At 36.6% G+C, this 16301-nt stretch overlaps 1 protein-coding gene across 5 annotated transcripts in view; it reads right to left on the bottom strand.

Annotated features, from left to right (window-relative positions):
- Window positions 1–4842: 4842 nt before the first annotated feature.
- The window catches only part of garnl3 (GTPase activating Rap/RanGAP domain like 3), a 103950-nt gene continuing 92491 nt past the window's right edge, over window positions 4843–16301 (bottom strand). For all 5 annotated transcript variants that reach the window (XM_088356207.1, XM_088356210.1, XM_088356208.1 and 2 more), the window contains 3 exons: window positions 14692–14919; window positions 13420–13543; window positions 4843–13345 (listed from right to left, as the gene is read on the bottom strand). In XM_088356207.1, the coding sequence (XP_088212333.1) occupies window positions 13189–13345; window positions 13420–13543; window positions 14692–14919 (509 nt within the window). In that variant the 3' untranslated portion in view covers window positions 4843–13188. The remainder of the gene's footprint in view (window positions 13346–13419; window positions 13544–14691; window positions 14920–16301) is intronic.

The following is a 16301-nucleotide window of genomic DNA, read 5'->3' as shown; positions in this document are numbered from 1 at the left end:
GTCGCCTGTCGTTTTTGTGACCTTTTGCTCATACAATCCACTACACAGCATCATTTCCAGAGAGAAGAGCAGCTTCGATTCCACGGACAGACTGAGAAGATCATTTCTCCCTCAGGTCTTGAGGCTGTTTAACTCCACCCGGGGGAGTAAAAGCCCACATTAAACTCAAAACTCACATTTTGTTTTATTTTTCTAAAAGCGTCTATTTTTTGGAACATTATTTAAATGATCTTTATTCAACATGTTACATTGGGTATTTTTGTATTCTATATCTCAAATTTGTATTTAATTTCTTTAACATGAGGATACTATCTGTCCGTCTATCTATGTATCTTTCTATCTATCTCTCTGTCACTCCATCTAAAATATATCACTTTTCAGCTGAAAATTATTAAAAGGACTTGCTTTTATGCGTAAATAAGCATAATGCATCGGTTTGGATATGAAAAATAACTCATGATTATGGGGCTAAATTAGGGGTAGTTGGTTGATTTCGTATTTGGTTTTTGTTGGAACTTGTCTTATATTGAATAACTCAATCTATTAAAAAAATGGGAAAAGTGTTTTTACAAAACTTAATATTCAGAAATTAAATGCCAGTAAATAAAACTGCCCTCCCTCACAAGATATTGCACTCACTTTGAATATTACTTGTAATTCCTATTTATGTTTTTTTTTTTTGTCAGATATTTTTAGTTTTGCTTTTTGTGTTACCTCTAGCTCTTTCAAAATAAAAATTGCATTATAGTGTATATCTTTTTTATCTATGAAAAAAATATTTTGGAAACTCAATACAATACAAAATGTTTCTTTTGTTTGTGTAGTACTTTTAAAAAAATCAGAGTTCCAAAAAACCTTTGAAGATGGCAGGAGAGGGGTGTCTTGATCTTCAGAAAACAATGAAAAATTAATATATTAAGACAAAGTCTGGGGTAGTAGAATATCTTTCTGTAAAAAATGTGAAGTCCGCTTTTTTTGGGGGTAGTTTTCACATCACATCACATCACATCACACCTAAATGCCTATAAAAGATGGTGTAGTTCTACCGAGAAGAGTGAAATGTCCTAGACGCATCATTTTTGCTGGGAACGCATAGTGTCAAGTCAACGTGCGTCCCTGGGACGCAACTTTTTTGACACAAAATTGTCATAATTACCCGATTACATTTTTTTAAACAAAGATTTACCGCACGCCAAACTTTTCGTCAGGCAGATCCACCATTGTTGTTTTGGTCTCGCGGTTCGAGTTTTCGTCTGCACGCCGATCTCGGCAAACAAGATATTGTTGCTTCGGGATGAGGTCATTGTTGTGAAAAATCTGTATGAAAAATCTTGAAGTGATAACTGATTTGCATTACTGATAAACTGTGATGATTAAAACTGAATGGATATATAGATTAATATTATATATTTGTCGCCGATTTACAATGTCAACCTTGATAACTCTAAATTTTGGGGACCCATAAATCTCTGTTGGGACCCATAGATTTTTGAGCATGCGAGTCCCCGGGACCCATGACTTTTCAGAGGTAAAATGAACACTGATGTATATATATATATATATATATATATATATATATATATATATATATATATATATAGGGAGGTATGCATGTATATGGAAGATATACATACTTAGATCCCAACCGAATACATCCCCACTACCCTCGCTTTGCTAGTGGGTGATAAAAATTACACAAGCATTTTGAGGAAATTTTGAGCCCTGCTAGGCGTAGGTAGTATGCTTGTGAGGCCCCATTTCCCCTCCCCCCTCCCGGGCCCCCAACACACATTCTGTCCGGTGCACAATTCCGGCATTCCGAAGCCCGTTATATAATTGGGTTGTTACCCCGAGGGGCCAGGGCTGGATGAGCACAGCCATTACGGCATCACCCTGAAATGTTCTTTAATGACTTCTAGCCTCATGTTTTATGATATACCTGAAAAAGAATATTTCCCGCAGTAATTTTCCAACCAGCTCTGACTCATATTCCTAAACCGGATTTCTGAGTTTTCCTCCCAGACAAAAGAAACAGGAGTAAGTCGAAGGATCCAGAGGGGAAAAAAATCATATAAAAAGGGGCGTGGCCATATCCCTTACAAGTGTCTGCATGCTTATTACAATAATAAAAAACCTCATGTTTTATTAGCCGGAAAGGCAATCTGGGATGACACATCGAGGTTATATGCCGAAATGCCACACATATGACTAACCCATCATAAAAATAATAATAGAAAATAGTACTATACTCCAAAATCAGGTAAAATGCGTATTATCTGACCATCACATGGATGGTGTAGTGTACCCGAAAAGAAACAAACCACAAAGACTCAAAATCACGAAACTGCACCATTTTTCTTCTCATTTTTCCACCCTAGTCTTTTTGAGGTTTTTCGGGTACCCGTAGCAGCAAGCTGGCTAACAACGATGTCTCCTCCCTCTAAGTAAGCCTCACATTCTGACAAATAAATAGACATTTCTCGGCACATGAGTAATAAAAAAAATGCACGTTCTTATTATAGTTTGTGTATTTTTGCTTATTATTCAAATCATTGGTGTTATTTAAAGAATTATGGGTTTTTTTTTACCAGGAGAAGGTGCTAAACAATCTCTCTTTAACCTTCCATTAAGGCAAAATCTAAAAATGACAAAATGGAATACAGAGGATATTATTGTCGTTATGTGGGTCTTTATACGTGTCAAGATAAAAAACGCAAAGTCAGATACACCAGAGTTGTTTCCCTCGTCGTGTTTTTTGCATGTATTCATATCTTTCAGGACGACTTTCTGCTTTCTCCATTGTCTAACATTGATTTCTGGCACCATGGGTAAAAATAGTGTGATATTGAGATGAAATCTTATGCCTTGTAGTGTGACATTTGTATCACTGATGTTCTTGTGCAGTGGTCTGGAACCTTCTTGACCCAAAGAGCCATAAAAGCAAAACATTATTGATTTTTAAATTTTATCATGTTAAAGACAAAAGCCAATTCACATTTTGTTTCACTATGTGATGGTTGATGATTTGATCAAATCTATGAAATAACAACAATGCCAGAACATGTGTCCCATATCAATGTAAATATACCATAACATTTTTATTCCTTCCTTACTTAAGAGTGTTAAAGCTCATTTCAAACTATTTTCCATAAATAATGGTTTCAAAACAAGGTGCAAGTAAAGTTATTTTGTAAAAATGTCACGGAACACTGCAAACGAGCATACCTAGGTATTGACCTTCAGTGCAAAGAGGAAGAATGCGCGGGCCTTCTAATCAAATTGCTCTAGGTGCTTTGCTAGAGGTTTTAGATCGTAAATTTGTTTCAGGGTTAAAGTTTATTCTCTGGCTATTTGTCATAAAGTGACCCAACAATCAACATAGAGTGTTAAATGAGATTCCATATAAATGATTATTTTGCGATTTACAGCCACATACTGGTCTGTTGGCATGAGACTTTGACTGTAACCTGTACATAAAATTGTGTACTATACTATATATACTTGATAAAATCCTTTTAATAGCAGTGTGGTTTCGGCTTCGCATGTGCAACAACCGGCTCAGTATGTAACAATATATCTAATAACTGCACAAAATCTCTTTTAACTTTGAGCCATTTGTACTTGAGCCATAGGTTCCTGACCCCTGGTCAAGTTGATGGGTTTGAGCTAGAGGTAAGATCTTGGCCCTGGGCCCCAACCCGACCTGAAATTCGGGCCGGGTTCGAGCTTAAATTGCCAATCATTAAATTGGGCCAGTTTGGCTTCTCTCACTGTTTTTTCCCCCTCCATTGGTGTAGGATCTTCACAGCACTCTTCACTTTTACTCAAGTGATTATTTAGATAACTACTATTATTTAGATAACTATCAGTTTAACTTCAAATCACTGAATCCAAATAAATTTTTCTCCTCTGTAAAAGATGCGCGGCTTCCTCCTTCCACCTCCCTCTCGTCAAACGTCATTTTTGCTTCTTGCCAAAAGCTTACAAGCTTTACAATCTTTCTTTTTTGCTTTTTTGCAAAATATTTCATAATTTGCAGGTGGCAATCTGCCCTATTTGATTTTCTTTTCTGTGCCATTTTGTTCAGTTTCACTTTCATTGCAGTTAACTTGAGGGACTCAGCCCCAAGTAAACCCCAAAACTGCTTAATTCAGCCAAAATGTTCAGTGCTGAAGTACGCACAGCCGGAGTGAAGCTTCCCGTTTACTTTGACGGCAAATTAAAGCTTCGGGTTTATTTCGGGCTTTTTTATCAAATCAAGTTAATCCATCGGGTTTTGGCAGGCTCGGGTTTATATACCTGCGACTCGGGTCGGGTCGGGCTGAATTTTTTTTGCCCGATCTTACCTTTAGTTTGAACGCACTTGACACCGCAATCCAGGTTCAATCAGTGACATTTTTTGGACTTGACATATATACTGTAGGTATATAAAATGGCCAACGGTTATGCACTAATACCTATTGTAGCTCTTATTGTAGTTTTAATTGCATGTGCCTTATAGTACAGTGCGCCTTATAGATGAAAAATGTATGATATTTTTGGAAGGGGCGCCTTACAATCCAGTGCGCCTTATATTACGGAAATCACGGTAATTTTCAACCCATGCTCGTCTGTGTTCTCTAATAAAACCTGTGTGGATCAGATTAACGGGTAAGATATTTTCTGTCCTCCTTGATTTATCCTGACCGTTTTTCCGTCAGGAGTCTGTGTTTATGTTGGAGCGGTCGGCGGATTGTTCCACGAGAAGCCAGGAAACAGATCTGGAATGTAATTTCAACAAACACGCCAAGTCCATCCACCGACAAAGTCCACAAACACACCAAAACGCACTTGACCCCGTACTCAAGTGACATAAATATTTATTATATATCAATAGACAAAAAGACTGACTTTCACAGCGGTGGTCTACAGCACTGTTTTCAAATATTTGCTCATAACAACAATGATAATAATCGTTTTCATATCGTATTCATCGTAGTTAAGTGTCGAGCTCCGCTTCATAATTTGAGGCCACGTTTGATACACAAACATTTACAAGTAGTACTTGGCATTAAAAACAATGGCGGTACAATAGTTTTAAGACACTTGGTGTTGTTTTCTCACGTGTGTTAATGTGTGTGTGTGTGTTTACACTGCAAAAATCAATTATAACCCCATTGGCAAAAGGCTATGCCCATTTCAAGTAGGACTTTTATCATTTAAAGGAACAGTGTGTACTATTTGACCACTAGATGTCACTGATGTGTTCTTCAGCTCAATGAAGCAGCTTTGTAAATTGAATGACGGGAGCCGGCCCCTCACCGATCAACAGTCAGCTCCATTCAAGACACTTTTTTTCTCCATAGCTGACACTGTATATTATTTAGTGCCTCCTAGTGATAAAAAACTGAATTCATTAAAATGAGGAAGCAATTTGATAAATGAGCAAAAATTCAAATAGATATCATCCAAACGAGCATTTTTGTAAATACTCGTAGTCCAAGAAATTAGGGTTTTATTGGGTTATTTTTTTCTTCATAGATTTACATTTTAATGAAAAAGGAATTATGTAGGTAATTTACGTTTTTGGATATTTAAAAAAAAACTGTTTTTTGTTTTACATAACATGAAGGAGCTGACATAATTGTCGGCCAACTTGCTGCTACGGGTACCCAAAAACTTAAAATACGCTTGGCAAAACAAAGGAGTAAAATGGTGCGTTTTTGTCACTTTGAGTCTCTGTAGTTTGTATTCTTCCTTGTGCTTTGTAGCACTTGCTCCTGTTTGCATTACAGTGACTACACAGTACATCGACAACTTTGTCTGTTTTTTCCATGTTGCTTGACTTTAAATTTAGTATAAAAAAATTAAAAGTTTAAATTTGTTAAAAGTTGAAAGAAAAAGGCTATATTATATAATTTTTTCACAATATATTTTTGCAATAAATTAATAAGTCAATTTCTGCATAACGATACATAATAATTGGTAATATATCCATTACAACAACCCAAAACAATCAAAGAGGCGTTTGGGGGCCGAAAAAGCCGGTTCTCCAAAAAGGGCTCGAGCACCCATCACAAAACCGAAAACAAGTGCTTAAAAGCACAAGGATGTATACAAACTACAGATACTCAAAGTGACCAAAACACACCATTTGCCTTCAGATTTTTTTTTTTGCCCTAAACTTTTTGTCGTTTTGGGTACCCGTAGCAGCAAAATGGCAGACAATTATGTCAGCTCCATCCAGGTGAGCTAAATACAAATTTTTCTACTTACGAGTATTTACAAAAAAGTCACGTTCATATCATAGTTAATTTGTTTGTATGATGATTGTTACTGACTAGTCAAATCAATCTTGTTTGTTAAATGAATGCATAGTTCATGTATTATTATTTATTTTTTAATGGTTAGTTTTTTTTCTAATGAATTTCCTTTTTTTACCACTAGGAGGCACTAAATAATAAACACTGTCCCATTAAAATATCTTAAGATGTGATTTTTTTAAAAAAATAAGAGATAAGCAAAGTTGTCTTGTGTAGCAGATAGGAGATCCTGTCGCTACAATTAGGGAATATTTCTAATGTAAGGATAAACTATTTTATAAAACGAGCAAAGTGATCAACTAATTATGCTCAATTAAGGTAATTTTCCAATTTAATTTAAAAAAGAAGACAAAATATCTTGAAATAACATTAAATAAGCTCTGAACAGCCAAATTCCCCTGCCAATACCCTTCATAACCACCTCAATCTAGTAAATATAGTGTTTCGAGGCTGCTATAAAACACACAAAATAAATGATTAATTCAATTTCACATAAAAACAAATCTTATACCAGTGTCAATTTTTTTTTGCCAATCTTAAGTATATTTGATTGAATGTCTGTAGTAAGATAAAAACAACATTGATACACGTAATTTTATTTTATCTGGCAGTTTGTTAAAATTTTTCCTAATCTATGTAAAAACATATTAACAACCTTTTAAATAGTCCATCGAATTTCTATCTTAGTTTTTAGGAAATTGGGCGTTCCCAAAAACCCATTAAAATGAATGGACTTGGTTCATTTGAAATGATGGCTGCAGTAACCACGGTGGCCACCAGGCGGCAGCCGACTTAGGGTGCTGCGCGGAAGAGAATGGGCTTCATGCAATCCTAATCGGCAACTATAATGCTCACTACGGCTTAGAAAAACCTGTTGAAATGAACCAGCTCCATTCATTTGAATTTTGTTTTGGCCAGTTTTTAAGAAACTAAGATACTTTAAGGTACAGTATATTACTTATTAATATAGGGGAAAACAATGACTTATGTTGGGAAAAATATTTTTTAAAAAAGCAGAAAGATGTCCTATTTACCAGAAGTGACTATTTCGCTTATTTTTAGGATAAATGCTCTAGTCTTAGTAGAAGAACAAGTTAAAACATGGTAGAAAATCATACTTGGATAGGCAACATTTCCTGCTAATGAGGTATACAGTATATCATTTTGGTCGCATATCTGAGAAGCAAAAGTAATTTTTGGAAGAGCTAATTTGGGGGAAAATGGTTATGTTCTTTATTCCCTCAGCAAAAGAGATTTTTAAGGAATAATTGCCTAGAAATTTTTGTTCGTTTGTGTGTGTAAGTGTGTTTCCTTTTTTGGGGGGACCTCACAAAAAAGTCCAGCAACAAGTCCAAACAACAACAAAAATTACAAGAAAACAAATTAAGCCGAAGGGGAGGTAGACAAAGGAAAGCAATAATCATGTACCGTAGATAAAATCCGTTTGTGGTTAAAAAAAAAAAAAGTTTAGTTTGAGTTTTCTAGACAAAGAAAGTCCAGACAACATTTAACATAGACTGCTTTTGGGGGTCTATTTCCTAAATGTTTGATTTTGTCTATCTATTTATTCTTTGATTGTATATGTCATTGATTTTTTTGCATCAGTAAACAGACAGTAAACACATGACTGAATAATTACACTCTTAATATCCTCCAGGACCCTAGGAGGCGATGATGAGCCACTCTGTTTATTTTGGCGGGGGTCAGAAAATGCAGAGGTGTGGCTCCCAAGAGATTTTTTGATAATGGAATAAGATGGGGGAGGGAAATATATATGTATTTTTGTGTGTGATGGTTTTCTTTAGAATAAGTATTTCATATTAAAGGACTAACTTTTATGTATGAATCACCCTTTCTTTTCCTTTAAAAATAGATTTTTATAAGGCTTTTAGTATTTTGCGGCTTCAGAAATATTTGTTATGGCTCTTCCGAAATATTGGGTAGGGGAATGAACAACTTTATCAATATACTCAATCTTTTTACTACATCCCAGTTCATTATTTTCACCATTAGTGATTTTGAAGTACGTTTGAAACCGTTTAAATTCAAATTATAACGGCAGCAAACTATCCCTTCATTAATTTTTGAAAATATTCTTTGAAGATAATTTTATCTATAAGTTTGACGCCTAAAAAATGGCAATATGTCAAAATGTTTTTTTTTGGGGGGGCGATACTTTTGCAAGGCAGTGTACCTGCATGTTTTGGAATGATGTTCGCTGTATTTTCTTAGAAAGTAGGCGATGTTAGCGGAAAGAACCAACGGTGCAAATATTATGTTACTAATTGGGAGTCCGGTTACTTGGAAAAGGACTACAATCATGGCTGACACCACCAACCCCAGAAGAAATGACGCAGTTCCATGCTGGTTGCCGGGAAATGGCACTTGGGAAAGACCTCCAGCCCTGTTTTTTTTACTAATATACTGTACACCTAATAAAATGAGAATTTGCCAAACACGAGAGCTCTTAACGCTGTACGCTTTTTCTGTCGTAGTTACTAAATAAGAGGATAAAATAGATTTCATTTGATATAATACATCTATAAATACTGTACGCATCCCAGACCGAGCGCCACTTTGTGTATAAACAGACTTACAAGCGTTTCAGACCACGTTTTCCCGTAAACTCAATATTCACATCAAAGAGTACGACACTTAAATGAACAAATTGAGGTTTACGGTGATATTTGTGTGTGTTTAGGATAGAAACGATTCAGTTGTCACTCTTTGGGTTTCGGTTTCAAATGTACACACCGATGCATCCATCCGATAGCATTTTGAAAAAAGAGGCCAGAGGTTAAATGCAGAAATAAAAAGGGGCGAAATAGGGAAAGAAAAAACACACTCGGCTAGCACGATTAACAAGACGAAAATGTATACGATACGCATAAAAATATTTGAAAATGTGACATTTCAGGGGGAATTGACTTTACAGGTCAAAATTGACCATATTATTCCTTTCTTCAATGTCCTTGTTCTCTTTGCTTATTGGTGATGATAAAAGTAGTATTTATTATCTTTAAAGGGATATTGTGTATTTTAAGTACCCCCTAGTGGTTAAAAAACTACACTATTAACAAAAAAACCCAATGTTAATGGCAATAATGATCAAAAATACATCAACTATCACATAAGGGTGCATTTTTTAGGTAATTATTTCACATAACATGAGGCTCATCTAGAAGAGGCTATGGGCACCTGTAAAACCTAAGAACCCTGTGAGAGGCTATGCAAAAAAATAAAGAATAATGATCACTATAAGCTTCCATAGTTTGTATTCTTCCTTGTACTTTGTAACACTCGTTTAGGTGCACCACACAATATAGCAACATGTAATATTAGACACTGTTCCTTTTAGGGAGACAGTAGATTCAGATCTCAACCTCGGATTGTGGTTTCAAACGGAAGTTTCAAAATTGACTCAGAAAATACTCAATACTCTGATAAATACAAACAAATTAGGGATAGCCAAGTAGCAATATGTCAGTATCAGTGGAAATAACAGCCCTATTTTATCGAGCCCGTCAGTAATCGCTTTAATAACTGTAATATTTATGCTAATTTTGTTAGCGTAGTTGTTGCTATTTACCATAGGCCTTAGCATTTAGCTGTTGGATTCGATATTGTTCCTTACAAAATATTTTTAAAGATTGATAAAATGGTAACAAGGGTGTTGTTGCGGTGTACAGTTGCACATTGAAAGTTCAGTATGATTCTTATCCCTACTTAGGATTTATTTAGTGTTATATGTTAGCATTAAGGGAACGGTCTGTGATATTTGATCACTAGATGTCGTTGTATTGTGCGGTACAACTAAAAACGAATGCTAAAATGTCAAAGGAAGAATACAGACTTTGGAGGTTCAGTGTGACTGGTTCTTTCAGTATTTAATATTGGTCACTTGTAAAGCAGACTGGGAGGCATTAACTTAGGAGGTAGAGCGCTCGTCTTGGGATCAGGAGGTCGCAGGTTTGATTCCCGGCTTCTCCGTGTTATATGTCGAAGTGTCCATGGGCAAGACACTGGATCCCTGATGCCCCTGATAAGCAAGTTCTTGCCGCTGCTATCGGTTAGGTAGTGTGTGGAAAAGGGAATAGTGTGAAGCACATTGTAAAGCACTTTGGGAGGTCTTTATTGACTTAAAAAGTCAATGCAGACCATTTGACTGCATAGGAGCCCAGTTCCTGATTCTGACTATTATGCGGGTTTACACCATTGTGTTACTGTTCTATGATTTCCACACCCTTAAGGGTGGATCGGCTTTTTGAAACCTAGCAAAATTAATAATAAGGCCTCAGGGAGAGAGCTTTGAGAACAGGTTAGAATTTCTTATCCGAGCGTTTAGTAAAGCCATCTCCAGTTCTACTTGCAAGCTCTAAATCTAAATTGTGAATCTAAATGTTTTCTCTCCTTGTTATGAGTGTTTGTGTGTATCTGTTAACCCCTAAGGTCATGGAGGAACCATTTCCTGTGGTGTGCCCTGGGCAAGTACAGCCTGGTGCCACCCATCCCTCTCCAAAACATGTTCAACCCAGTCTCGAACCAGGGACCTTTTGCATACTAGACGAATGTCCCAACCACTGGACCACAGAACCGAACCACACCATTTTTCTTCCAATTTTTTTGCCAAGCCTTGCGCAAAGCTTTTGGGTGTAACTTTAGCAACAAGATGGTGGAAAATCATGTCTACGTGAGCCTCATATTATGTAAAATAAATACAAACTTTAAATATCTAAACATACAAATATTTTTTTGAATGCACGTTTACTTGGTAGTTCATGTGTTTTTCCTTATTCAAATCCAAACTCTTCAATGCAGTGTCAGGATCAATTAACGTTCCACCAGAGGACGCCAGCGGAAAAATGGACTGGAAAATCCCTTCACCTGCCTGGATCCCCTCAGCTAAACACCAACAGTATTTTATTTATTTTTTTACCACTAGGAGGCGACAAGAAACACAAAATCTCTTAAAACTTGTAAAAAAAAAAAAAATTAAAAAACATATCTGCAGGGTGTCCCAAAAAACGTATACTCATTTCAGCAGCTAATAACTCAATAATTGATTCTTTGTAGACTGAACTCATCGAACCGAGTGATAGAAGCTAGACTTGACTCTGAAGAAAGGGAATTAATTCTAAAATGCTACTGCAAATATGAAAACACAGTAGAAGTCCAACGAGAATTTAGGAGTGAGTTTAACAAAGAACCAACATCACTTGAATTAGATAATGAATTAAGCTAATTCTTCAGCGTATTTTATCTCACTGTGTGACATTTGATGATTTGATCAAATCTATGAAATAAGCCAGAGCATGTATCCCATATTAACAAATATGCCACATCAAATTTGTCTAGCTCCTGCAGTGGATCGTTGAGGCTAATTTTGATCGTCATTTTTGTCGTAAATGATGGTTTCAAAACAAGGTGCGAGCAGAGTTCTTTTGTGAATTTTCTCAAAATACTGCAAACAAGAACGACACGGATGTATTTACCTTCAGCTCTGTGATGTGGTTAGAGTTGTAAGCTTGGGAATTGAGTGGTCATTGTTCGTTCGCTATTCTGTTTTAAAGATGCTAACCTTCGAAATCTTTGAAATCTAAAAACATTTGTCTTAAAAGTCCTCAAGCGCTTTGTTCATCATTTTATCATAACTTGTGCAAACTACACTTGAAAAAATGCGCTGTGTTTGTCACAGGTTGCCATGGCGCCCAATTGCCCCCGCACGCGTGGCGCCAACTGCAGCTCGTTGACAGATTGGCTTCCCTACTATTTAAGCTCAGTGCTCTCACACACCCTTTGTCAGTCCGTCAATGAACCTTTGCACCCGCAAGACCTGGGTTTAGACTGTGTCCGGTTTCCTGCTTGTGTTTCCTGTCCCATATTGTTCTATTTTGTCCTGTTTGATTTCGGTATCCAGTTTTGATAACAATCCTGTCTGTCCCGTCTGTCCAATTTCTGCTCGTGCAATTGGTATCGATCTTGTCTGCCTCTGGCTTTCTTACGTCTTTCGCCCAATGATCGCCGAATCATTGGCGTTTGGGTTAACGTGCATGACTGCCCCATTTCCCTTCAAATAAAAGCTTGTGTGAGAAAAATCACGCATTTGGGTTCTCCTTCAGTTGCGGTTCTTGACAGTGTTCAGGGATCTTCCCACTTCTACCTCTCAGCCTATGAAATTACTCTTGGTACTTGGCTGTCTTTTTCGGGTGTTTAACGTTTATTCTGTGGGTTTTCATCATAAAGTGTCTCAACAATGAACATACATTGTTTAATGAGCTTCCATATACAGGAATCCAGAGAGACGAATAGCTAAAACGGGGTCTGTCGGTGCAACTATAGTTGCCTTGTACGTTCTGGAACTATTCTGGACCGAACTAAACATTTTTTATTTCACTGTCTGGCATTTGATGATCTGATAAAATCGATTAAATAATAATAATACCAGAGCCTATGTTACATATTCTCAAATATGTGTCCCCCCCTGTAGTTACTTAAGATCGTTGAGGCTCATTTTGACCGTCATTTTGGACTTTGCATATACCAAAATTGGGACAATACAGAAAAAAAAAGACTAAACTAGATGTACGCATGAAAAGAGCCATACCCGTATATTCCTGACCCTTGGTCTATAAAGTAAATAGTTAAGTTATCAACTGCTAAAATGTGTATATATTTTCTCAGGACACCGTGTATTGGTATTTTCGATTGGCCAGAAAGTAGTGACAAGGAATATTGTAAAAAAAAACAAAAACGTCTTCGAGTGTTTGAAGAAGGTTTACCATAGTGCCTTTCAGTCTCACTCTGAAATTTCCCAGAAAAAAACTTTTTTGTGAACAGGGTAAAAACGTTGAAGAGCAATTGAAAGAAGTGCACAGCGGGATTGTCTTCACTTGAGGTCCAAGACGTCTTCGTCCAAGGAGGCGCTGAGTGCAAAGGCTGCAGCGAGTGGCGGCGGACTGTCGGCCCGAAGCAACAAAGTCTCCGGCTCGGCATCCAAAATGGACGCCACGTCCGGAACCGTGTCCACGGTTTCCGAGTCCGACCTGAAAAGTGCGTCCAAATTTTTTGAGTTTTTGTGAGGAGGGAGCGACAAACAAGCTGTCATCCAACATCTGACCTGTCGCTGTTAGTGGAAGTTAATGCTAGCACTTTAGGTTCCTCCGCAGACGCCATCTTCTTGCTCGATTTCCTCATTTTGGACGCGCCACCGTCTGATTTACTGCCAGATTCTTCCGTCAGGCCTGTAAAAACCATTTATTTCTCTTATGGTTGGTTCAATTCTTTGTTTGATTGCCCCTTACTTTTTCAAATGATCTCATTTAATGAAGAATATTAAAAGGATTCGCTCAGAGATTTAGTTTTTTTTCATTAATTGTTTTTGAGATCTGCAAAATATCCACATATTCATAATAAATGAAATATAACCAATGTAATCATAAGAAATAATAATTATTAAAATAGCTTTTTTTCTTTTCATAAAATGTTAAAAAAAAGTTTGGCCACCTTGCCCTTGGCTTCGTGTGAGAATTTTAACCCACACTATTTCCGAAATGGCCATTGTTAATAAATAAAAAGGAAAGTTGACAGTGAGGGCCGTAACTTTTTTTTCACGGATATCTGAAACAACTGCCTAATTCTCCAAGAGACTGTGGCTGTTTTCAAAGAATATAATATTAAGTGGCACTGCCAGACGAAACATCACACAAAAAGCGAACTGGAAATGAACGCTGTGAAAAGGTGAAGCAACTAGAAGCTGTTTTAACCACACAGCTAATCTTTTTACGTGACCCTGATAGTCAAATGAAAATGCGGCAAAGGCGAGCTTCGAGGTCATGACGCTGATTGCCAAGCACTGCAAACCTTTCACGGAGGGTGACTTTATCAAAGACTAACAAGCTTAACAGTCGGCCCCGACACATTCAGCTTGCCAAATCTGGCCCTCTTTCTGAAAAGTTTGGACACCCCTGCCTTAAAAGAAAACACAAACCAAACCTGCTGTTAGGCAAATGTCTAGCAAATGGCACTAAATCATCATAAATAACCTAGTAAATGTGTGTGGCTACTTTAAAGCACTTTTAGAAGGTTGTTATATATGCAATGTTGGCTTTTATGCAAGTATAGACAGTATTTTTTTTTTCATGTTCTTAACTTTCTAAAATGAGAAATTGGGACAGGATTTTTGGTGTTATAAATGATCAAATTTAAACACCTTTAAAACTATTTTTGAATTGCGGTTTATTATAAATAATGAAAATAGAAGTATAGTAACATAAAATATCCCAAAATTGGAAGGGATTTTTCTTCTTCTTGTTGTTAAGTAGACATATCAAAAAATAAATAAATAAGTGAACATATATATATATACAGTATATAGAAAAACTGCACCCACCAAGCAGCTCCTTGCGCGTGCGGCTAGCGATCTCCTTGATTTCCATGCGGGACAGCGACAGCGAGTGCGCTGCTGACCCCATGGGGGCGCTGCAGGGAAGCGCAACGGGGACGGAACCCGACGCCGTCAGCACTTTGTCTGCTAGTGGCGAGTTGAGGGGTCGCTCCACACTGCGGCCCACCAAATTGCACAGAGGGATCCTGAAGATATGCTTGCACGCCGAATCGCCTGGAAGAAGGGCCAAATGTCAGAATTATAATTCTGTATTTTCCGGACTATAAGGCGCACCCAAAAACCCTAAATTAGCCAGTATGTTAAAAGTGTGCCTTATGTACTGGGAAATATGAAAATGCATGGCGGTGTCGTTGAGTGCCCTCTTGTGGTTAACATGTTAATTGTTTGTTGCTAAAAGGAAATGAAAGAGAAGTGCATAACTTCCGAACGTTCATTGCAAATCCTCTTTTGTAATTGTCTGTAAGTATGAAACATATTTTGATAACTTTCATTTTTGTTTATGGTCATTTTTTGTACAAAATTATGTACAGTACTCCTGTTTAAGTTATTGTTCGCTTAGTTTAGAATGCATATCTATAGTAAGCAAGGTAACAGGACCTTTTTGTACTTTGATCTTAGTTTTACTTCGACCTTATGAGGGTAACGGTAGAGGTATTGGTCCGAATAAATGGCAACTAAAGAACTTATTCAGGAAGTCAATCACTCGCAGTCTAGCTGGTGAAAAAGGGGAAGTTGGGAGTTACCCTTTATGAATGGATTAATTTTAGCGGTGGAACATTTTGTACAGAATTTTTTGTCAAATGATACTGCATACGTCAACTGTTCTGCTTTTGAGAAACATATAAAGTCTTTGAGTGCCCTCTTGTGGTTAACATGTTTATTGTTTGTTGCCAGAATTAATTTTAGTGGTGAAAGAGATATCATAATGTTAACTTAGGTTCTATGTAAGAACTTATTTGAGTTTAAATGCATTTATTATTTTTAAATGAGAATGCAGCACTTACTGTTGCCTTAATTTCATATAATATATCTCAAAAGACTATTTTTTGGGGAGTGTGAAAAATACGGAAATTATTATTATCATTATATTATATAATCGAGCAGGTCTATTAATATTTAAGTCTTCTCTAATAATAGCGAAAATCGTATGATAAATCGTGATATGAGAATTTTCTCGAGAAAAGACACTATCAAGAGGAAATGACTTAAAGCCAATAATGTGACGCTTAAAGGGGATAGTGTGTATTATTCAGCACCCCCTAGTAGTGAAAACTTCCTTAAAAAAACAATATAGACTTAAATTATAATCAAAAATACATGAACTTTCATATAATATAAACGTACATTTTTCTAAATATTCGTGGGTCAGAAATATCCTAAAATATATATTTTAAGAAAAAAATAAGTTACTTTGAAAATTGTATCGAGAATTTGCATATTCTGATTTTTCTTTAAAGACTGCGAAGTATAAAACACAAAAAAGCAAATATTATTTTTGAAATTTGCTCAGTTCCACTGAAATGTTCTTGGCGGGCTGCAATTGCCCCCTAGAGTGTATTTAAGACACACCTGCCTTAAAGGGACAGTGTGTAAGA

This window comes from Urocampus carinirostris, chromosome 16 (assembly GCF_059441175.1).
Source record: "Urocampus carinirostris isolate Australia breed hairy pipefish chromosome 16, RoL_Ucar_1.0, whole genome shotgun sequence".
In the NCBI taxonomy this organism is placed as follows: Eukaryota; Metazoa; Chordata; class Actinopteri; order Syngnathiformes; family Syngnathidae; genus Urocampus; species Urocampus carinirostris.
This window is presented reverse-complemented; position numbering and strand designations above follow the sequence as displayed.